This window comes from Cylas formicarius, unplaced genomic scaffold (assembly GCF_029955315.1).
Source record: "Cylas formicarius isolate icCylForm1 unplaced genomic scaffold, icCylForm1.1 PGA_scaffold_4__25_contigs__length_36172078, whole genome shotgun sequence".
NCBI lineage: Eukaryota > Metazoa > Arthropoda > Insecta > Coleoptera > Brentidae > Cylas > Cylas formicarius.
In genome coordinates, this window is record NW_026844334.1 from 22,471,220 (window position 1) to 22,496,476 (window position 25,257).

General features: G+C 32.5%; 1 protein-coding gene across 31 annotated transcripts in view; it reads right to left on the reverse strand.

The window, feature by feature from the left end:
* Nucleotides 1–346: 346 nt before the first annotated feature.
* Nucleotides 347–25,257, reverse strand: part of LOC132701522 (collagen alpha chain CG42342-like) — a 352,435-nt gene continuing 327,524 nt past the window's right edge. Inside the window, exons 2-30 of one of the 31 annotated variants that reach the window (XM_060669507.1) lie at nucleotides 22,045–22,133; nucleotides 21,844–21,879; nucleotides 20,641–20,685; nucleotides 17,821–17,856; nucleotides 17,475–17,510; nucleotides 17,349–17,420; nucleotides 16,572–16,580; nucleotides 13,923–13,991; nucleotides 13,581–13,634; nucleotides 11,355–11,534; nucleotides 10,935–11,006; nucleotides 10,795–10,830; nucleotides 10,440–10,548; nucleotides 10,250–10,329; nucleotides 8,781–8,889; nucleotides 8,435–8,523; nucleotides 8,218–8,352; nucleotides 6,506–6,532; nucleotides 6,362–6,406; nucleotides 6,178–6,282; nucleotides 6,061–6,105; nucleotides 5,757–5,810; nucleotides 3,845–3,871; nucleotides 3,273–3,326; nucleotides 2,385–2,411; nucleotides 2,156–2,191; nucleotides 1,924–2,058; nucleotides 1,456–1,680; nucleotides 347–956 (exon numbers count right to left, since the gene is read on the reverse strand). In XM_060669507.1, the coding sequence (XP_060525490.1) occupies nucleotides 1,507–1,680; nucleotides 1,924–2,058; nucleotides 2,156–2,191; nucleotides 2,385–2,411; nucleotides 3,273–3,326; nucleotides 3,845–3,871; nucleotides 5,757–5,810; nucleotides 6,061–6,105; nucleotides 6,178–6,282; nucleotides 6,362–6,406; nucleotides 6,506–6,532; nucleotides 8,218–8,352; nucleotides 8,435–8,523; nucleotides 8,781–8,889; nucleotides 10,250–10,329; nucleotides 10,440–10,548; nucleotides 10,795–10,830; nucleotides 10,935–11,006; nucleotides 11,355–11,534; nucleotides 13,581–13,634; nucleotides 13,923–13,991; nucleotides 16,572–16,580; nucleotides 17,349–17,420; nucleotides 17,475–17,510; nucleotides 17,821–17,856; nucleotides 20,641–20,685; nucleotides 21,844–21,879; nucleotides 22,045–22,133 (1,985 nt within the window). In that variant the 3' untranslated portion in view covers nucleotides 347–956; nucleotides 1,456–1,506. The other 30 variants (XM_060669508.1, XM_060669506.1, XM_060669527.1 and 27 more) reach the window with 30 other exon arrangements.

The window sequence follows — 25,257 nt, forward strand, 5'->3', positions numbered from 1 at the left end:
TGAAGATATCCGCCTTTCTTGTAACCATTCCGTTATAATTGATAATATAAACAAAATTGTTTATTAGATTTTATTTCGAAAACCAGTAATCTTCACAAAAAAACATTGTTTGAAAAAAAAATCCTCAGAATGTTAGACAATATTCTCATTGGAATAATTTCAAAATTTATCAAAATTGACTGTTTATTTTTGTTACTAACAAAATTCATCATCAAAGGCAACATTCTTTTTTTTTTTCTTAATTTGTCAGAATTTATTTATGTATTTTCACTCTGAAGAAACTGTCTGTTATATTATTTAACTTTAATAACCAAAGGGCAATAAAAGACAATTATTTTATAGTTGGTACTGAATTGTTTATTTATTTCACAGTTAGCTGGATCATTAATTTACAATAATTGGATTTTATCGCATTGTTCCTAATTGAATAAACGTTTACACTCTATAGTTGGTGATAACATGAGTAGTTGCTGAACGGACAAGTTATGTTTAAAAATGTGTTGTTGTCTATTAGCTATGAACGCATTGCGTTAAACGAGTTGACGCGACCTAATCTAAATCCGAAGCTCTGTAATTTAGAGACGTGCTTCGCACGAACTACTCAAAACTTTTAAACTAGACTTACAATTTTGATTAGCATTTTTACATTTTTGTTCCGAATCATTTTAAACTGTTACAAACAATGGAACAATATGGAAGACGATTAAAATATGTATGCAAATTATATGTAAATAATATTAACGAGTTTCAACCAGGACTAAGCGTAACATATAAAAATGTAAATATACCATCTTAGACTAATGAAAGTATTATAAACGTTCGTTTCAAAAACACCAAGTTTTTTTGCGAACATGTTTACTCGCTGATCACAACACATATTTACATATCACCGTAAGTACATTAAATAATGTTCCGTAGAGTTCCACACACTTTCACTGAAATCCAATTTCGTTATTCTGAAAAAAAAATGGTATCAGCTTAAATGCGTCTTTGAAAATAATGACTTCTTAAATCAATCCAAAGGACACCCGATAATCCATAATTAGGTACATACACAAAATCATAACTCGCTCATAAACACACAACATTATTTATTTTGTTTAAATTTTTTGAATTTTTATTTGTTATTAATTAAGGCGTTGGTGGTTTTATGACACATTTTTGGCTGAAACTAATTTGATTTTATTTATCCAAAAAGAGTGGGGGGTCGAGTGGATTGGCTGCCAGTTTTTGGCTGATTGGTCGGGTCTTCTTTGGATACAATGTCATGTGATAAAACTACGGCACAATCTGAACCAGGAATTTCATATTAAAATATTTAGTATATCTTGGTAATTTTAACTCCATTTGTATTAGTATGCACACTGATAATTAAGACGAAAGGTTACGCAATGAAGTAAATAAAGGAAGCCACAGAGTTTATTATTAAATATATGGTTAATAACTACTACCTACCACCACATTAATCAGTGCAACAAACAAAACAATAGTAAAGATGAGTAAATGTTATATGGCCGACGCTGATACAGGAAGTGCTATGTTGTTTGGATCAGGATAATCTTCGTACTCTTCTTCCACCTCTGGTTCCTCATAATCATCACCACCTTCATCCACGGCTTCCTCGGTTTCATGGTCAGTGCTTATTGATGGAGTTGGTGGAGGGGCGGGCCGAGTTACATCCTATAATAGTGTGTTAGTAGCTAGCACCATTGTTAAAACCGAGTAAAAATTCAGTCGGGAATATTAGTTTACGAAAGATAGTGCGAAATTTACACGTTTTTGGACATCACTCTCAATGCTAGTTGATGACTTCTATAAAAAGTGAGACTTTAATTATTTTAGTAGTGAAATCCAAAAAGCTGTAGATTTCAGCATATTAAAACTATAGTTCTGGTCGAAACTAACACTTGTTAATCTACATACTTTGGGTGGTCTCCAACCACATCCTGGAAGTGGTAGACCATCCGGTCCCAAAGGACACGGGGCATCTAACCCAGGAACACCTTGGTCTCCTTTGTCGCCCTTGTCCCCTTTCCTACCTCTTTTGCCTATTGGACCCTGAGGAATTAAAACTCGAAATGAAATTAACTTGCGCACATTGAATAACTTAATTCAAACTATACGACTTCATTGGCTGTTACGAAAAAACACTTACAGCATCTCCTTTGTAACCTTTGTCCCCTTTAGGGCCCTGAAATGTTAGAAAAAGCGTAACACATAAACGTTCCGAATAAACAGTTGATTGAAAATAACGTAGCATGCATATTTCAGTAATTATTTGTTCGCTAAACCAATCCGATTGTCTGCACGAAGCTGCCACTAAAGCTTTGAGTTAAATGCCTCCACAAAAGCGAAAGGTTAGATGATTTGATGAGTGTTAGTACCTCTTGACCAGGAATCCCATCAGTCCCCTAAAATAAAAAAAATCACAATATAATCACCAAATCCATGTTTAAATGTATTAATGCCATTTAGACGCTTATTCGCATTAGTTTTACACAATAATTCATGGAAAACCCTCACCAAAGTCATATTTTAAACTGCGAATTAATAAAACGTTCCTATTCAATTTTGAGAAGATTTATCTGAGATAGTTATGGTGATTTTACCGTAAAAATAAATTTTTTGTTAACTATGAATTAGGCAAGAAATATTTGTTGGTAGATAAATATTATTTTCTTATAGGAGAAGAGCATTTAATTTGATTTTTTTATGATTTTGTGTTTAAAATGGTCTTTGGGCCTTCTTCACGATGGACGAATGGGATGTGGTAAAAATAAATTTATTATGTATAATTTTATAATGTGTACAAACACTAAATGATGCTTCATAATTGTGAAATTTAAATTGCCCAAACATTTAGGTCTGTTGTGTAGGGTACCAGCAACAATGGAACATTATTACACAATCTTTAATTAATTTGGGCGTAATGTTTAATAACCAAAACTGAGTATATTGTATAGAATTTTTATAACTATCACAATATATATTATGAAATGTATCCAGCATTTTATAGACACGTCAGCTGGATCCCTCTGCAAAGGTGACTCTTGCTTCGCCTCTTTGCTAATTTTACATGCGTGTCCTATAAAATTTTATATTTTGCTGTTAATTTCTATATTATTTGGACATCGATATTTTAATAAATGTTTCATTATTCTTTATTTATGGTCTTCCATTATTCTAACAGATCTTGATTTACAAAAAGAAGCGTTGAAACATATAGACCAAGGTTACTAATGTAAAATTGGTATCTCCAGAGTAATACTTACTGGCAATCCCGGGTCTCCTCTTTCTCCTTTGCTTCCGGGTTCTCCTTGTGCGCCCTGATACATCAGTTAGTTACTAATTGAATAAATTTCCAGTTTAACTAAAATTTTATTGTTTTCATTTCTTAAAGGAAATTCTATAGGACTGTGGGACGTAAGAAAATGTCCTGCTATCGGTTTTCAAAATATGATATTTCGTTAAATTCCTGCTATCAGCTTTAGTTATAACCAGAATGGAAGGTTTATTTGTATCAGTAATTTTGTTTCTTGTATTGTTAATAGTTGAGCATAACAACCGGATTGCATCTACCTCTTAAAACATGGAAATTTGATCAATTAACAGCCAGCGGCAATAATCAGAAAATATTATCCGAATAAATATCACCTTCCATTCTTGTCAAAATCAAAAACGCACGAATGCAGAAATGAGTGAATTTTTCAACAAAATTTTAATTATATTTAAACAAATCATTCTTATTTTTCTAGATTTTTATTTGGGTAACTAAAAATAAGAAGGAACTTCACCAATGAAACGCGAAATTTACAATAAATACTTGTGGAAGAAATATACTTACTTTCATACCATCGAGACCAGGGGGACCCTGTGAAGAAAAATATCTAAGAAATGATGTGTGAAAATGTGAGCCACTTATTAACAACTAGATGAATGAAACAATCCAGCAAAATGCTGCCAAAACTTTTGTTTGCTTTGTAGTTTTCATGCACTCACACTTTCTCAAAATAACGCCGGAAAGCGGATTTTCAAAAAACGTTAGTGAAAAGAGATTAAAGAATTAGTTAAGAAAACATTAATAGACGATAATGGAATTTTAGCATTATTATAAAATTTGTATGTACATATTCAGATTAGAAATAATAAATCAAAATCATTACGTTTGATGGATATTTGCGTTGGTATTTATTTTAAATTGCGTTATTTTTAGTATTTATCAAAATTGATATCCATTAAGATCTTTTAAAGAATGACTTCTGTAAAAAAGGCTTGCATTGGGTAGGAAGCATTTTCAGGCAAAATGTAAAAACCAAAGCTGCTTTAAATAATTCCGCACATGCACAAACATTTATTTTTCTGACACGTTTAATAATACACCAAGCGTACTTAATACTAAATATTAAAATTAAATTTATTTTACAATCTTTCTTATTTTGTAATATGTTATCTCCAAATGTACAGGCTTGGACGTAACCGTCATAAGATGACATTTTGCATTGAATTGAAATACCGACAGAAATTTGGAAACACATATTACTACAATACGAAACATGGTTTCTTACTCTAAGATCAGTCACGTATAATATTTGTTATAAACTGTATAATTAATTACAATTTCTAACCTACTATAAGACATCTATAAAAAATGTTAACATTTATATTACAATACTGTCACTATTCATCCTTACAAATTATTTGCTTTGTATAATCGTCTTGCAAAAACTTCGTTCTCTTTACAAAATATAATAAATACTTACTCATAGCCTATGTTATTATGTATATAATTTATATAAAAATTCTGTCGGGACTATATTTAAATGGACTTGCTTTCTCTGGTAATATTCCGTATTTTAAATGGATACAGAATCGAGCAATAAGTACTACTATGGACGTAAATTTCTTTGTTAAAACCGATTAAGGTTATTTTGTTAAGTTTGACTAGTTACAATAAACGACACTACACACTGAACTGCTGTAACGTTGGAAGGTTGCGTTCTATAAGTAATCATCTGTTGTAACTAGACCATTTCGTTTATTTAATTGTCTATTAATAGCTAGCAATAAATAATATGGTAGCAATAATTACATTTGTCGTTTGTCGGAATAAGTGTTATAAATCAACTTCTGTTCCATATTAATTTAAAATAATAATAATTTAATAACGAAACAAAAAGAAAACTGTTGCCTAGTTTTTTAAAGCAACATTTTCCGGTCCAAAAAAATTGCGTTGAATTAGTACTTTTTTTGGAAAAATATCCGTTTATATATATGTATGCATAACAGTTAACTGCAAAGTTTATGTAATATGGTAAGTAAGGTATTGTTTCGTTCACAAAATCGCTTCCATTGGATAAAAATACCGTAAAAGGCCATGTCACTTTACAATCTACCAAAACATATGCCTGCGTTGATGATGGCAGTAGAAATCACTCTTCCCATTACCAGCTATTGTAGTTATTGTCCTCCTAAACCATCGGGTAAATATCTCAGTAAGTAAGTATTGTTGGACGAAACTCTGAATCTGAATGACCAGCCGCTCCAATGGACTTGATGGCAGAATATGCATCAACAACAATCACTTAACAAAATCGAACTAGTTCTTTGAACATACTTAGTTGCAATAGTTTGGTGTAAGCCCAGCAGGTGTTTTTATGGTTGTGTGTTAATTGATATTTCGTTATTGTTAATTTGTTAAGTCACTGCATTGGAAAACGCTGCTTTAGTTTTCTTGGTTAATAGAATGTATTCCTTACCATGGACCCAGGTTTGCCGTAGTCGCCTGGTCGACCTCTTATTCCCATTGGACCCTATTCAACAACAGTAAACTTCGAATTAATGGATAAAACTCTATAATTAAGTGTCACTTTTACTAGTATACATTAATGATAGAAAGAACAACAACTTAAGAAATAAATGAATGAAACATATATTTTAGACAATAAGTTCCAACATTAACTTTTAAGAATGAAATATATGTATCAAGTCAGACGAAGACAATGCTAGAGCAATAGTTAGTGAGAACCTGGATTACTTGGTTATCATTGGACATGTACTTACAGGCAAGCCCATCGGCCCTGGATCTCCTTTTACTCCTTTCTCCCCCTGAAATATATATGTGTAGTGTAATTTGTGTGTTGCAGATTTAATTTAAATGATATTTGTTTAAATACTCACTGGCTCTCCTTTAATACCGTCCATTCCTCTATCCCCTTTAATTCCAGGAGGTCCTTGCAATCCTGGAATTCCTGGCGTCCCTGGAGGTCCTGGGGGACCAACCACCTAAAAGGAAGATGATTTAAATTTTAGTTTCAATTTAAAATTCTCTGAATGTACCCCTAATTCTTTTTACTGTACTTACCACTTCACCTGCGGAAATAATTTCGCCAGTGCCGTCTCCCTGGAACAGTGTAGAAAAAATAAAAAAAGACATTGCCGTTATTAAAATTGACGCACAAAAATGTATGCAAGGATTCCATATAATAAAATTAGAAAAAACAGTTACCTGTCGTCTCCTTAGCTTCTTGTATTTCTATTTGAAAAGAAAAGAAAATAGATTAGAATCGTTGAATGTAAACCATTATTAGAAAATAAAAGATAATATAATAAAAATACTTAAATGCGCAATAAAAATATACAAGGCGATTTATCAGGATCTACTGTATAATATGGTGGCGTGTACCTACTTAAGATATGGCAAAGAATTAATATTCGAATTTGTTAACTCAGGGTAAATACCAAGATTTAAAGTTTTTAAATAAAATAGAAATAAATAAATAATCCAGACAGGAACGATTTTTATTAGGAGCGAAACCTTAGGATACGAAACCTCGCACCGCACCTAAGACATTCAATTAACTATTATTTAGTGATCAGACTGAAAGGATTTCTTTAAAACGTAATTAGGTGCTTTATTATTTACACCTTTCTCGAAATAATTTTTTCCTTCGATAAAGGTTATGGTACTAACCAAATGATTCTGGTAGATTTAAGAAGTACTAATAATAATGGATACAATTCAAAAAGCTTTTAGTTGATAATTTAGTACTTTTTTTTATCATCTTCTTCATTTGTTATGCTTGATCGCCCGAACGTTAGCGATTACTGCGGACAATGCGTCTTTTGCAACCTTGAACAGATCTGCAGCCTTATTGATGACTGAACAGATGTTATACACTCTTATTACTTTGTCTGCTGATAGGACAAACGGTACTTGACTAATTTTTTAATAGTCTAATCTATTACTAAACAATAAATTTAAACACCATTAATTCACAATAATATTAATCGCTCCGAATTACGAAAGAAAGCGTCTCATCAGTACAACTACCTTTTCTATCAGTAGCACACAAAGGTTCTTCTTTTTAAGAAAATCACTAATTACTGAATTAGATATTTTCCAAAGATAAAAAACATTATAAAAAGATCTACACAAATTGTTCAACCAGTTATTTAGTCGTTCGGCAGTTCTATTGAATAACATTTTCATTTTAACGTTTGGCCGTGATCTTCTACAGCTAACCATCTACGAAAACTTCCAATTCGTTCTAGAAAAAAAATAATACACATCTAAACAGGTATTTGCAGATCGGTGTCGACAGACAAATACTTGCTTCAGTTTTACTTAATGATGATTCTCACTTTAGATGGCATGGCAAGCATAAAATTAAATTGTACATCTTCACTGTCACATGAATTTTAAACCTATTTTGTGATGAAATCGGTGGAAACAGTTTTGAAAAAACATATCTTTATTTTTAAAGTATAATTCAACGTGAGGGCTTTGAAGTTAAGAAGCAACTGCTTGGGAAAAAAATAAAAAACAACGCACACTAACTTGCTCTTCGTGCACTATCAGCAATGAATTAGGCGAAATTGCATTATGATTATTAATTATCTGACACTTATCAACATATAACTCGCGTATTAATGTCCTCCGGTTAATTTTGTTGAAAGGTTTTTATTCGATAGACAGATTTAAGCCAATCGAAAATTCGAAAGAGATGTAATTAGATCAAGTGTGAGTCAATGTCCGCAAAAGGGTATTCTATTTGTGTGCTATTTCTAATTCTTATAATTTAATGTGTTGTTATCAGTAATAAATAGGCTGCAGGTTTTAAAAATATATGGCAAAACTATATATCATGACTATTTTAAAATTGTGTTCATATATCGCACAAAAGTTACGTAGAGTTAATTGTGTTTTTGTGTTCTTACCGATTCGCCTTTTTCTCCTTTCTCGCCTTTTTGTCCAGGATAACCTGGTGGACCCGGCAATCCTGGTGGACCCATTAGACCAGGAGGTCCAATGTCTCCGTATTCACCTTTTTCGCCTTTTGGACCAACTAGACCCTACAATTTACAATACCGATTAGCAAAACGCAATATTCTAGAGGTGGCAGGTGTTAGTTTATAAAAGTAAATAACGTCATACGGGTAATCCTGGAGGTCCCTGTGGGCCTGGTTCGCCGTTAGCACCAGCTTGTCCTGCGGGTCCCATTAAACCCATGTCACCTTTGGGACCTAAATATAAATTTCTTTAATCGTTTTCTTTTTAATACATGCCTGTGGTTCAGTTAATTATCTCAAATTAAGTTAAGTTGTTGCATGTACCAACTGTATTTGTTTATTTGTTAATTTAAACGATTTTTCCGATACGCGGTATTCAATGCCTGGCGCCTTCGTCATAACCTCGAACCAGACTGGCAGAATGTAATTTTTAAAAATTTTTCTCTTAGTAAGTTTTAATTATGTAAGAAAAAATTGCTTTCTTGTAGTACCTGGAAAACCTGTAAACCCCCTATCGCCCCTGTCTCCTTTTCGACCAGGATCCCCTGCCTCCCCTTTATCTCCAGGTGGACCCCGCGATAGTACCGACCCATCTTCTCCCTAAGCAAACCACAAAAACATCAAATACATAGCTTCATATTTTGCTTCTCGAAATTTTTGATATGGGGGCACTTGTCTGATTTTCCAAAACGAAATTAAATATTTACAATAACGTGCCACAAATTGAACTCAAACTACGTGTAACAACTAGATCATAACTTCACAAAATTCTACAAAAACTCGATTATCCAGAATAATATTATCATTAAATATTTGATCTCCACCTTTATGAGAAATAATTATTTTCGGTATCATATGACGCATTAGTTTAATCCAAAATCGAACTTGAAAGATCCTGTATTTTTTTATATCAGGATAATCGAATCTGTTGAAAATAAAAGGACTAAAACAAAAATTAAACCAATTTTGGAATAAAAACAAAATACATATCAATTTATACTAAACTATTTTCTTTTTTTGTAGATTAGTGCAACTGTATTCTATTTTTTATTAGAGGTATGTTGAAATTAAGTAAGTAATAAATCAAGTTAGGTACACAAAATTTTAGTCACTAGTTTTCAGATACTATAAATATAGATATCAAAGACTATATTCATCGTTATTTCGCCATTTAAAATTTGTTCTTATCAAAGTAGTGCTATGAAAATTTTAGGGTGTTAAAATGGAATGCGAAGAATGAATTCATTCTGTAATTTAATGTTAGGTATATAAATAATACACAATGAAATGTTTTAACAAGTAAATACAAATATGCTAGTGCTGTATACAAAAGACAAAGTTCTTTAGTGCAATGATTGCATAGATGACCCAAAAACGTTTGCATTAATTGCACCAAAGAAACAATAACTAAGTAATACAATAAAGTTAATTGCAGTGCTCTAACTAAATAAAAAAAACATTAAACGAAAATTTCATAAAGTAAATCAAATACTCACCTTAAGTTTAGTTCGCAAATACGATACATAAACTAATATATATTTCAATACATATTTAGTAACCTAAGATGTGTGCTCTGAAGCGGCTAAACATGCAAACTGTTTCAGTCGAACACAAATACTTCGGACACAAACAAGGCAGTAAACATGCAAGAAACGCAACTACACAAAATAGCATACGCCGTAAAAATAAAAGGAACATTCCATGCCTAAATATCCCCATTTTGTATGAAGCTATGCAATGAAGTGTGTAGTTTGGTTAGGTTTGTCCAATGATGTTGCGACATTATTGGCTATTTCTGACAACTTTTTATATTCAAATGGAATCCTTTAACTTTACTTGAATTCAGAGGAAAAATAAAAATTTATTATTCGACACGTTTTCGGGCAAAATCTGCAATTTAGTCACCATAATCGTAACATTATTGGCAATAGAAGAAAAGAAGGTTAATATCATACGTTACCCTTTTACCCCTTCTGCCCCGAGCTCCTTTTTCTCCAGGGGCGCCAGGAGGTCCAACAGGTCCAGCTTCACCTTTTTCACCTTTTCAAGAAAGAACGTTTTGAAGAGCTATTTTAATTGCATCGAAATTCTTTGGTTAAAATCTGATACTATTCACAAGTAATATCGACGAAAGCATTTGTAAAGCTAACCTGGCGGACCTGGTGGTCCAGGAGGCCCTTCGATGATACCAGTGGGAAATTTCACATCTCCTGCTATCGTCGTTGTCAATCCTCGTTCGCCCTTATCGCCTTTGTCACCCTGAAAGTTAAATTGTCATTAAAAAATATTACCTGTATTCGGTGCTTAAAACAGAAAGGCATCTCATAAATTCCAACACCTTCGACGCTCAGAATCAATAAAGTAACACTGAAACCGAAGCCAACGGAGGAAAAAATAAGCGACCCAGCACTACCGAAAGTATTACACCATGTACCAGGAAAGTTAACCACCAAAGATCGCACAGAAAAACCATTTCCCATGAAACCATCAAATGTTTTCACTTACTCGATCACCTTTGCTACCATTCCTGCCAGGAAGGCCCTGTTTTCAAAAGAGTTAAATTTAGTAAACTTTATGAGAGATTCAAAGAAATAGAGAGTATTTTGGAAGACGATTATAACAAACTATAGAAGAAAATGTCTCACTGGTAAACCCATATGTCCCGGAAGACCCGGATATCCTGGCAATCCCAGCTTCCCTATGGTTCCTTTGTCTCCCTAAATAAGGAATAAGAGTAAGACGTTTTGTATCAATATAACCGATGAGCATAAATGAGAAATTAGAATATAAGCTGGTCTATCGAAATAATTTTGATTATCAGTTGCCAACAAATTGTCGCAATATATGGTGGCCCAAAGTTAACCCCACATGTGCATAAAACCCAATATCCTTTCAATAACAAGTAAGTAATATTAGTCATCAGTCATTAACGAACCATGTGAAAAATGATGAAAATATGTTCTGAGTTATACATAACTTTCGGAAATTCACTTGTAGGCAATAAACTTGCAAGTGTCAAAATCAAACTGTTTAAGTTATATAATAAAATTTCCCGTTTCAACTACCTTGGGTCCAGTAAGTCCATCCAATCCAGGTGGTCCAGGGGGTCCAATAGGACCGGGTTCCCCTCGCTCTCCTGCAGCACCCGGTTCTCCAGGCATCCCCTGTCTCCCGTCATGACCTGGAGGCCCTTCTGGTCCTGCTTGTCCTGGAGGACCTGGAGGTCCGGGCTCTCCTGGTTCACCCTATACAAGCAAATGTTTTTTTGTGTAGATACATGCTTTAAAAATAGCAAGGAGAATTTAATTTTTAAAACTGTTTAAGGTCTCTGAATGCTATGAACAGGAGAACAAATCTATTAATTCATGATTAGTAAAAATCATTTAGCAATGCTTTATTAAGTAAAAGTTTGTTGGTTCTATTCATTCCAAGACAAATGTATTAGATAAGTTTTGTCAAATAAAAGCACAGAAGGTTATATTTGGGCTTTGTTCGGGTTTTGTTATTACAAATTATTATAATATAAATATTTATGTACAACAAATTTTATTTGATCTATTAATTCGGTCGTAACGTGAAATTGAACCTTTCAGCACATGCATTAATCAATTTTTGTAAAATTAATATTGCATTTTTCTGCTTCTACTTTGTTTTTTTCTTTTTTCAATTATAGTTATATAGGTTATGGATGTTAACAAATAAAATGTTTTAAATCAAATTAGTACACAGAACATGCAAACATGCAACTAGGTATATGTAGGGCATGGCAAAATTTTGCTAGTTAAAATTGGATTCGGCATAAAGTTAGGTAAACCAAAACTGTTACGAACTTCCCAGGCGTCTACACCGAACAAACAAGTGGAAGTAAATTATTTCAACATGGCAAGATACTGATCATTTAAGTTCCTCAGTTCGTCCGAAGTTTTGAACGGTTAAATTTAAGAGGGAAATAAAAAGTATTTAGGGTTTTAGTATTTTTCAATTCTCAATAAAAACCGGCTGCCACAAGAAACTTCAAACTATTTTAAATTATAAATTAATAAATAATTAAATAAAATTAAAAAAAAAGGAGAAATCGTGCCCTAACATATTCTACATAAAATGTAACAGAATACAGGGTGTGCCATATTTTAACAATTAAAAATTTGCAAATTGCAAATCTCATGAGTTTTAGATTTCTACGGCTACTATGAAGTACCTAAAAACTCATGTCAGCAAGATCTAGAAATTACTAATTTCACAAGGTGTGAAAAAACGTAATGTCAACATAAAAATTTGCAGTTAATTCTCGAAAACTCTTCACAGAATGTGATTTTACTTACTTAAATCTGATGCCTGGTCAAGTTTTAGAATTCCGATCTAAACCTAATTCACTTTCCCGTATTTTTCGTTAAATTTTTATACACTTCGTATGTTACTGATTTCGAATAAATTGAAAGTATGTGGGCAAAGTGAAATATGATTATCATTTGCTGCGATTTAAAACTAATTAATGGTCGCAGAACAGGTATAGTATACAACACATTGATAAGGTTTCTCATACTTTACTATTTTGGCTCAAGCAAATTTTTTAAATAGACGCTATGAGGAAGGAATATTTTATGCCCATATATTTTAACAGAACTCAAAATGTGCGCCACCCATATTTTATTAAATTTTTACCATATAGCGAAATCATGTTTTTGAGATATGCCGTTCGCAGAATTTCTGTACCTTTTTCCTATACTTAGGGAAATAATTAATAAATGCTTAGTTTCCGATCAAGTTTAGTTGGAAAGGTCTTTACCTGAATTAGTTAGGAATTTTGTTTGTAGTCTGCACGAAAAATAACAATATAAATTTTTTGAAAGCACCCGAAAAGGAAAACCGCCATGAATTCAGAAAAGTTATTGAGTACTTACTTATTCCAATTAATTCAAATTTCCTTGTTCCTAAGAAAAAGATCTTATTAACGCTAGTTTACCTTCGTTCTACAATAAAACAAAAATTTTTTACATCGAAGACAAATCGAATCGATCGAAGATCTATCTACCACACAGATTTTAAGTAGTTTATGTTTAAGAACACTCACCACATGCTTATACGTGCACCTTCTCATTTAAATTTGAAAATTATCTACTAATTGTATTTACCTGAGTACCGTAAATTTCGTATTTAAAATAAGCCTTTATAGACCAAGTGTGGAAGAAGTGGGCCATTAGAAACCAAAGTAAATAAGGATTCAAGCAAAGAAAGGTAATGGTTAAATGACAATGTTAAAGTAACAAAAATAAATAAAAAAACTAACTCACTTTTAATGTGATGATAGTTTCCCCGGAAATGTTATGGCCCCTTTCCTGAAGCCCCTAAAAATACACTAGTGATGAATAAACAAACGAATGCTACTCGACCAAAGACACCGGGTGCATTAATTTACAGTACAGGCTACGGTTGTATTTTGTCGAACGAAAGCTGGAAAACACCAAAATAAAACATAAAAACCAAAACGCCAAATATTTTGCAACGATGCTTGGCATTTCGGATACAGGTCAATATGTACATTCGAGAAACAAATACTACACAAAACGGGTAATACGAGTATCTACAATTATCTACACAACGAATGCAATGCGCGCTGTCGGTGCCGGTCTCACCTTGACAGCGACAATTTCGGCGTACCCCAAGGTTCCGCCCCGTAGCGTGGTCACTGATCTCTTAAGGCCCTAAAAGGAATTTGTACAATGTTACGCAGTAGATGTTGGGTTGGATGCTCTATACATATTTACACAGCACATACACCATAAGCCTACAATTTTTACTGAAGGACAAATGAAAACCACATATTTACAAGTCTGGATTCTTCCTGCGTCGGTTGTTGGCAAATGGAACTTGCTGTGGATTCACCAATAATCCTGTTGACTTCTTCAGAGCTTAACTGGAAACGAAGAATCTGAAGAAGCCAGCAGGATAATTGGCGAAACGCCAGGGAGTTCGATTCACCAACGACGCAGGAGCAGTAGCCTGTGGAAGTTAATTTGAAAAGCATAATGTTTTTGCTTTCCGAAGTGATACCTAAGTAATACTAGTTATATTGGAATATTATGAAATTAAATAACTTAATCAGAAAAAGAAATTTAAAATTCACCTTTAAAATGCTATTGAAATTCGAATTATTATTGAAGTATTTCATTTTACACAAAAAATTTTACTTAGGCATTATTCTCGTATCTGGGATGTTTGGAAAACATAGAGGAACACTTATTCTCTGTGGAAATAAAGAAGGCGGCTGCAAAATGCTAGTTTGCGTTTGTGACAGAAGTTGAGCACTTTCAATGACTTTAATTTTTTTTTCGTTTCGGTGTCCTATTATGGACAATAAGATGCGGTATTAGGGAAACAGACTAGAAATAAAATAAAATGAGTGAATCGGCCAATTGTAATCTTGAATTTTTGCAAAAAATTCTAACGTTAACCATAATTAATTATTAATAATTAATGAGATTAGGTACGCGGACCACACTGTCATTATGGCCGAATCGGAAGAACACCTACAAATATTGATGAACAGACTGACCAAAGTGAAGGTTTAGAGATAAACACCACAAAAACAAAGGTTTTTGGACCCAGCAAAGATAATGTCAATACTCAGATAACTGTCAAAGGCGAAATTCTGCAGAATGTTTAGAGCTACATATATCGGGGCAGGGAACTGAATAGCCATCTAGACCACTCAAAAGAGATCAGAAGAAGAATTGAGTTGGCTCTTGCGATCTGCTGTTCGACTGACAACTCTGAAATCTATATACGCTGTTGTACGCATGCGAAACATGGACATAAAAACAAGAAGACATGAAAAAACTTAACGCATGAAGAAGTTCTAACAAGAGTGAACACCTGCCCGCTTTTGACAGGCTCATTAAATCAGAAAAACTTGCTACCTTGGACACATGATGCGCCATGAACACTATAAACAATTGTAGCTCATCCTGGAAGGCAAACACACACCATTGGTAATACACTACTTCATGAAGCCCACAAAGACTTTGCCATATTGGTCGCCAACCTCGCGAGAGAAGGCACATAGGAGCAGGAACCATAATTAACGTTTTAAAGCTGAAACAAATTTAATCCTTTTTTGTTTGATGCTGTTTGCTTTATCTTTGCAAGGAAAGTGATGGAAGCTTTGAAACATTTTGTTAAATAATTGTCCATATCTTCATTAGATAGTCAAATAAGAACCCAATAAACTTAGCAAAAATTGCATCTCAATCTGTTCATCATAAGCTGGAATACGATAAACAGAACGCTAATTCATTATTTACGTTGCCAAATGTTACTTCACACCAAAATAATTTTTTTTTGTCGTTTACTTTTTTGTATAATAACTTTGCTTCGCAAAAATTATAACGTTTTTAATTCATTTTTTATTATCACTAATTTTTTCTTTAACAATTCGGTTTTACACATTCTTCTACTTAAAAATAAAACCAATTTTGAATGACAAAATAATTGGTAACACCAAATATTTGAAAACTGCTAAGCATGTCAAAATCCTTCGAACGTTTTGGAAAAAAAGTAATGAATTAATTAAAAAATAACATTCTATTGTGGATAAGGTGGATAATTTTCCCAAAATCTACCTTTTTCGAGAGTAAAGTTTTTTTATTCATATCTTTGCATTTATACAATTTCCGGAACATTATTTTTTTTTGCGATTACGTCAGAAAATGCCACCTCAATCGCGTCACTCATAGCACGATTAATAGTTTAGGGAAATTCTTTTTGAACTACTCTAAAGGAGTTTATTAAAATGAATTAATCCTTTTTGGAGATATAATTATTTATTTTAGATAATGTTCGATCAATCCCGCCACCTTCACCTTTATCACTTTCTTGCAGAGGTAGAGCAAACAGCAATAAACAAAAAAGGTTTCAATTTATCTCAGTTTTACAGTACTGACTCACTTTAATGGTGGTTAACATCAGAATTTTATAAAACAACCAAGTTTTAAAATTCAATAACAATAACAATTACGCCCTCTGGTGGGAATTTCACAAACTTGGAAAAAAAGATTCTAGGACTGTCCGTTTCCCTCATACCGTATCTCATCCTTACTGAGGACTCGGTATAGGAAAATATATCCAGAATTAATATCGCCCAAGAAGACCAGTGTGTTTTTGGAATGGGAATGATTTGTCGTCAATAATTAGATTGTAACAAATTCCTTATCTGCACTCTACTTCAACTAGCCAACAAGCTATATGCAAAAAATACATAACTCAACTGAAAAATCTGGACTCACCCTTCCTGGCTGCTGTTAAAAATGGAATTAATGAAAATAAGCTTATTTACGGGACATAGGTTATATTAATTAATTTATTTATACGTAGTGGTTCAAATCTTGCAGTTCAGCTAAAAAACAATTTTATGAAAATGTATTTAAAGATTTTGAACCACTAAGTATAGTGCAATCTATGGTGCAATGGAAAATACTTGATTAAATTTGTAAACATTTTTACACTAATGGCCAGCCAAAATTAGCAAAAACTAAGTTTATCTAATATAATTGTTTAAAATTGTATTATTTTTGGTAATGAACTTATAGAAACGAAATATACAGCGTGTCCCAGAGAAAACGAAATAAAGCAATTTTTAGTTCTGACACAAAAACTGCCAAACAGGTCAAATTTATTTATATTTTAATTATATTGATTTATATATTTTCCAGTCCCTAAGTAGGAACACCTTTACTGTTTTGAAATGGAACAGAGAGTCGAATCTTTCAAAAGATTGTCGGAATTTTGGAAATTTTGTGTGAAATTGCGCCTACAACGAAAAAATTAACTTTTCAAGGTGCTGCTCGGCCGGTTTTTCTAGACTTTTATACTTAATTTATGTGCACAAGAGATTTTTAATTAGGTAATCAAAATTGGCTTCAGGTTTGCGAAAAAAACTGTAAAAAATTTTTTTCATTCGGAAACGTGCTTAACAATAGATTTTTATTGTAGGATTGATAAAAATTTAATAAACCGTCGAAAGTAAAACAACTCTCAAAATATGCAAATATTTTAAAAATTACCTTTACAGCCTGTAAAATATCAATTCCTGCGCTTCCAGTTTGGCCCTTTTGACCCTTTTCTCCAGGAGGACCCTAAAGAAAGTCATGTTTTATGTAGAAGTAATTTCAATATTTTAAAATACTTACCGCTTCACCTTTCGGTCCATCTAATCCTATAGGACCCTTTATAAACAGAGAAAAAACACCGATAAGTCATCCGAACCATTACGTAATAAAATTGAGAGGCCAAAGTTTGCTTGTTGCTTTAAGAAAATTTGAAATATGAGGGTTTTAAACTTTGACCTCTTTACCTTGGTGGTTAGTAGAAGTTGCTAATGCGAGTTAGAGTAAAAAAATATGTACTAATATTAATTGGATACATTTGATGCTTTCATGAAATCTACGTGGTTTAAAATGCTTCCGTAGAAAGTACAAAAAACTGCAATATTCCCACCACCAAAAAGCTGTAAATTAAATGAAATTGTCAACAAACCGGAAATCCCGGGAAGCCGCGCACCCCTGTCGGTCCCTGCAATAGATATTTCGAATTCATTTTGACTTTGGTACTTCACGAAAATGTCGTTTTGATGCGATCGCTAAACTCAAGTCCAAATACAAATATTTAGTACGTTGCTAACTAAATAAATAAAGCCTTTTTAAAAAAAATATTTATTACAAGTTTTAAGCATAATAGAAGACGATGATGTTGTGATAACTCAGAGACGCTTATTGATATTGGTCACCTATATTTAGCTGTGATTTGATAGCTTTGAATGGATACATAGAATTAATTTTGTAAGCAGAGCACATGAGGTATCCAACGATTTGACATACAGTCAAAAACATCTCCGTGCACATAGCATTTTTTCAATTTTCTTTTAGTTTCTTCTTTCACTCACATTTAATGAGACACATATTTCAAGTAGATATCGCCAATCGACAATTTATTTGAACGATAAAAAATAAGGCAGTTTTAGAAGCAAGAAACTATGTTAAATAAGTCTCCATATACTTTAATAAATCACTATTCAGAGCTGGAGGTAGAACCGTTAATTATCAATATTCTATCTTGTATCAAATTTCGCTTAAACAAAATGAGTTATACTTGTTTATTTTTGACGCCACTTTTAAGTCAGTGGTTTTGAAGTAAAGGCAAAATGAGCGCTAAAAATTGCGAAATTCCAATTGCACTTCAAAAAATCATAGTAGATTTATGGCAAGGGAAAAAATACTTTACAGATGTTGGTAACAGTATGTAATAAATCAATACAAATCTTATAAATTGCGGCCATCGATCGTTCCAGGAAGTTAACTGCTCGAGAAGAGCCTTCTGTTGTGAAAAAAAAAATAGAATTAATTCTAAAACAAGCGCCCTTGCAGACGAAATCAGGGAAGAGTTATCAAAAAATTTTAGCCCTTAAACGATTAGAAACTGCCTGTATCGAGCAGGTTATAACGGCCACGCTGCCACAAGGAAACCGTTAATTTCGAAAAAAAAAACGTTTGGAATTTGTCCGAAAACACATTAGGAAAAGGTTATCTTTAGTGACGAAACAAAAATTAATCTTTTTGGGGCAGATAGTCGGGATCGAGTTTGGAGGAAAGAAAATGCAGTTCTGAAAATCGAAAATGCGGTGAAACATGGTGGAGGTAAAGCTTTAGCTAAAGGTCAGGCAATTTAGGTTTTATTGACGGAATTATGGACCAACTATTTGAACATCCAATTTTGAAAAAATTTAAACCAAAGTGTTGAAAAACTTAACCTTGAGGGGCGTTATTTATTCCACCAGGATAACATAACGACCGCCAACAACATACACCACCACAATCTCCGGATGTTAACCCGATAGAGCACCTGTGGAAAGAATTAAAGCGACGAGTGAAAAAACATCAAGTTAGAGTAAAGAAGACCTGAAAAATACGATAAGAAAAGAGTGGGAAAGCATATCGTCAGAACCTACAAGAAAGCTTGTTTTAATTTCTCCGAAAAGACTGAATGCCATTATTAAAGCAAATGGCAATTGTACAAAATATTAAACTTTAAGAAACCTTTCAATTTATCATAAGAAATTATTTGACTTTTTTTTTTGCTTTTAAAGCTGCTTTCTTTTTTATCGTTTAAATAAACTGTTTCAATTGATTTTTATTTTATTTTTACTTATATTTACTTGAAATATATTTCTCATTAAATGTAAGTGAAGGAAGAAACTAAAAGAAAACTGAAAAAATGCTATGTGTACGGAGACGTTTTTGACCAACTGTTGAAGTTTTTGGTCAAAAATTACTCAAGAAATATTGTTTTAAAGGTTGCAATAATTACGTTGTAAATGAAATATAATTTGGCATGGCCAATGAAAACAGCTTTAGCAATGACATCTCAAAAAGGCCGTTTGCAGAAGTTATGGTACTAGGAAATTTGAGTTTAACGTCCATTAAAACTAGATTGTTCACATAAATGGGTTACCACGTCCTTAGTTCTACGTGAATCAGTTAGATGAAACCGGAAGGAGTTAATTGCTGTTGAACAGGGCTCAACGAAGGGCGTTTCAATGCCTGGGTTAGTTACTAAATGTTATAACTAGCTAACTAAGTTATAGTTTCGTAATTTAAATTCAAGCTGCCGTTATATTAATTTTAATACTTAATGGCAAACTTAAAAATATAAAGTGAAAACACTGTCAGTTGGAAGCAACATTGGGCGGAAAACATTTGCTGACAATTTAAGCTAAAATAATTTTTACATTTGCATTTAAAGTTTGTACTAATATATTTAGATATATAAATAGATATATAAATAAATAAATAAAATAAATATTCTTCTCCTTCCTCTGTTTCCGTCAACTTTTTCCTGAATAATATACACGGTATTTTGTTGCGTTCCTTATTATTTAATTATTTGGGAGAGTTCAAAGGCCTGCACTCTCTGTTCCGTTTCCTCCATAATAAATATTATTTTCTTCCTAATCAACATGTCCTGCTACTCAATCTAATAGTTTTTTCTTTCCTTTTTTCGTGCAAATTAGTACAAAATAGTCACTAAAAAATGCAGATTTATTTCGATACGGCCCTGCTGTTGCTTTCGGTTTAAGAGAGCGGATAATTGTTGCTTGCAAAATTTCCAGAAAATAGTGAGCAACGCAGAATGGAAAAAGAAACAGGCGAAATTTCAATATAATTAAATCAATGAAGAGAAAAAAGAATTCCATTTGGGAAACACCACTTGTTGCTAATTACGACCTCTCCAAGTTAGAGACTACTGTTAACTACCGTCGTTAATGAAAAGCCACAATCCAAAAACCATCATTATTCTTACCCGGTAACCCATTTCGCCTTTCTCACCCTTGTCACCTTGTATACCCTGGAATATTAATCGAGGCTCAGATTTTACACATAGTGTTTCCTAACTTTGTTCGTAAAATTATAGGTCTAAATAGTAACCAGGAAGGAAAAAATGTTTAGAAAACGAGTGCATTTCATTTTTTGTTAGTATTTCGTTAATTGTGAGTGAGTGGGCAAATTTCTTCAGAAACTCTATAAAAATTAATAGATTCTATGCCTAGCCTTCGATGGTCGAGGCTATGCTCAATACTAAAAATATTAAATCACATGTTCAAAAATATTTTCCAATAGAATAATATTTTTTCATATTTATTTTCATATTTTATTTGAAAATAAAAAATGAATTTATACCAAATTATTTTTTTGTAAAATGAATAAATACCGTTTCAAAAACATTATAAATATAGAAATGTAGATATGCTCATAATATTAAACAGTTTCCATAATTTTTTCACCACTGTTTATGCTACGTTTTCGTCTGAAGATTAAGTTCAGTCCCCATTTTGCTTTACGAACAAAGCTAAGAAAGACCCTGTAAAATTTACGAACGTTTCAGTTAACGTTACTGCACCCGAACTTAAGTATGTCACAATGTCTATTTCCCGAAGAAATCCACAGAATAACAACAACACAGGACATCCATGGATGGAAAATTCAATTTGAACAAAGAAATTTTATAACTGCAAAGAGAAATAATTGCTTCAGACCAACATCCGATTTAAATGCTCAATTATCAATTACAATGTTAATCAAAAGGAGACGCTTTTGAGCAAAATGTTGTCGCTAATTAAGAACAAGATTTTAATAATTATACCAGCAAGTTGTTTTTTCTTTCAAGTAAGAAACTGTATGATTTATGAAAACTATTTGGATTTTTTATTGCGCGCGAGTCTGAATCGTTAATAGAATTATGTGTAATTTGGAATGCTGCAGCTTGCAAAAACCAGCACAGTTAATAAATTATCTCAAAATTGACTTGTCAACGTTTCAAAGTTTTTGACATTTCGCGAACCTATTAAAATTAATTTACCAATTAATATTAGATAAAATGAAACGATAAGGTAGAATGGTTTAGACCATAAACGAGAATGTAAATGAATATGCAGGTGTAGTTGGTGAATAGACGTGCGATCAGAAAAAACTAAAGAATTAACAAAAAAAAAACAAAAATAAATACCGGAAAACCGTTCTTTCCTGGCGTTCCTGGTGTACCCTAGGAAAAAATAAATATAATATAGTATAACTTCAAAAATAAAGTTAAGAAGACTAACATCTCACTCTATTGTACAAAGTAGATAAACAACTAAGTTAATTAGGAATAGATATCCATGCATTTCCCAAAAAACTACGCATGTACTAAAAATTTGAAAATAATTACCGCCGGGCCCGGCTCTCCAGGTTCGCCTTTTTTTCCTTTCTTCCCCCTTTTGCCGGGAGGGCCAGCTGGACCTGGCGGGCCTGGTGGTCCTGAAACAGAAACAAAAAAATTAATATGTGCAGAATTGAAAAACACACCCATGCGCAAAAATCCGTAATTTGAAATTAACGCAAATACTTAAAATTAAAAAATTAATTCCTTTTCATTGTTTGTCATAAAAATGCTAAACAATAAAAACCATAATCGTTTGAAAATATTGATTTTGTGTTAATACGATTTGCATAATAGTAATATTATACAACGAGTTTTCTACCCGATACTTTATAAAAGTTAACTTTATAACTTAATAATTTTAAAAATTATAATTGCATATTCTATAATTTTTCTACGATCATAACTTCAAAATAACATTTTTTAAATTTACCGAAACCATCCGATTACTTCCAACCGCTGACTAAAGTAGCTTACACAGTGTTTAATAAAATTGACGTTTCAAAGTGATATGTTGCACAGGTCTGATTAGTGGATCATCGAGTATTTTGGAGTAGGGATTAGAAAAACTAAATTAATCCTAATTGTGGCAAAATTAATTTGAATTAAATTTATTACCAAGAGTTCGTTTAAGTTTACTATGAAACGTTATAGAGTTATTGTTAAATTTATTTCTGGAAATAACTAAGAAAGGACGAGAAACTGTAGACAGTCAAAAAGATTGAAAACTAACGCCTTCTGTACATTGCATCCAATAATTTTTGAATTTTGTTAATTCGAAAAAGAAATACGTCGAAATTTAACAACCTCGTCGTCATCGTTGTCGTGTCTAATTGGACAGCCTCAACTCGAGCCAAGCAAAATAAAATTAAATCCTTGAGAAAATGAACGAGTTGGAGATTATACGTTATTCGGCGTATTTACGGCCTCAGCACAAAGATTGACCGAACAACATAATAGTCCTTTGACTTAGTTGCATTAACTCATTAAATCTTCTAACCGTGGAGAATAATGTGCTACAATGTTCGTTAAGGTGTTAAGGAAGTGCTATGCGGTTCTTATAAAGCATAAATTTGTAGTTCAAGCCCATCATCATTCCACATGCAAAGGAGGCATATATAACAGCACTGCTTTTCTTTGTGCTAAATAATCAGTAAGGAAAAAAAATATTTCCAAATTTTTAAATGTTTTTTGAAGATATGATCGATCGAAAAAAAAAACCTTATTATTATTATTATAAGACATCATTCACGGACGAGTCAGATTTTCTCCTTTACTTATACTTCGTACCATTTCAAGATTGCGAATTGCTGAATAAATGCAAAAAAACATGAAGACACAGATAAAAATGACTTATAAGAGAATATACTGGGTGGCCTATTAGAAGTATGTGACGAACAGATCAATGGATTTATGTTATGTTTATGTTACATGGTAATGTAAGAGAATGTTTTTCAAGTAAGCAGTGTTGCCGGTTCTGTATAAGCGTGGCAACATCTTGCTGAGTTTAAATGGCACTCCTTGTATATCATTTCATTGTTAGACTGGACGCAATAAACAAAGTAGATTTTGTTCAGGAGATCTAGAAATAGGGTTTATTGAGTTGAAATAGCACATCATGTATTTCATTTTATTTTGAAATTATAATTAAGAAATTAAGTAAATTTCGGTCAAGTTTCACTATACGTATTTCTTACTAGCTTTGAAATAAAAATTAATTTTCATGGCTTTTACGTGATATCATCATTGAACACCTATTTAATGTTGAATTGGCTTGAATTTTCTTTACTGTGCTGTAAAGGTTAAAACTATGTTATTCTTTTAACGTCTCCAAAAAACTGAGAAACTATGCAAACATTTAATGACACACACATTTTTAAAAGCGAAACAAATTATATTACTGAATATTTGAACTGAATTATAAACTTGCAAACTTAATCGGTATTACACAAAAAAAGTGACTAAGACCAAGGATAATATGTTCGGAAATTTTTATTTTTATTTGAACTGAGCTATATTTATATTCCTACGCTACTCTACATATTAAATGATCTATCTCCCCATCAAATTTTCAAAATTGTAAGAATTCGGTATTACGCACAGACCGTATAAATCAAGTTTTTCTGTTCCCCTTTTCGGGTTGATGAAGCAATATGAATATTTTAAGTCCTAAATGTCAGAGCCAAATGCTTTTATTTTATCACGTTTTGCGTATAAATGCGAAACGACGGACATTCTCTGGTTTCTTTATTTGAATCATTCTTGGTGCATATTAAGTTCCAACGTCTCAGTGGTGCGATAAGGATTTTTTTTCTTTTTCTTCTTTTGTCTTAAATGTGCCTGATGATAAAAAACAACATGTCTTCTACATTAGCTAGTATTAGCCTTAAAGCTGTCAAGATAAGGCTGGTTTAGATACCGCACCTCGACTGGACAACTATATTATCAAGCAAAGATGATGTATAAAGGACCATTAAATTTAAGGCGTGGGTAAGCAAATGGAAATAAACTAAATATTACGATACATTTTCGAACGTTAAAACTAGTTTTGCTGACGTTATTTCATTTTATAATTAAACTATTTTTTCTTAATTATAACCTTTATGACGAGAATGAATAATTTTTACTTTTACGAGGCTCAATGATACATGAAAAATAGTCGTATCTACTTATTAAACAAAATAACTGCCCACGCATTTAAAAATACCGTTTAGTTGAATCATTTGGTGTCTTAGTTACTGCGTTTGTGCGAATTCGTTTCCAAGCATCATTCGGATTTAAAATTTTACGTAAAACTTCTCTACTATCATTGCTTAAAGTGTATTCATTCAGTAGTAATAATAGAAACCAATCAAGCCATATAAAAGAGCAGGTCTAAATACTAATTCCCTGCCACTGTAAGTTATGTCACGAAAGGTTTAACAGTTTCCTAATTGGACCTGGACTGCCTTGGATGAAATTCTTTCAAGGCCCTTGGCAACAAGCTCTGCACGTTGAACTGATTTCTAAGATAGGGAGAGGCAGATAGTCTGCGTTAGCAAAAGCGAGTTAAGAAATTGATATAGTAAATTGTTGGATTACCTATGCGTTTACTATCTCAATATTGATGTTTTTATTTTTTTTTTATTTTCTGCCTATATTGATAAAATCTAGATTCGTTCTGGTTTAAGACGATCACAATATGGAATGGAACAACCAATGAAATTTCAAGAAGGTGCTTGA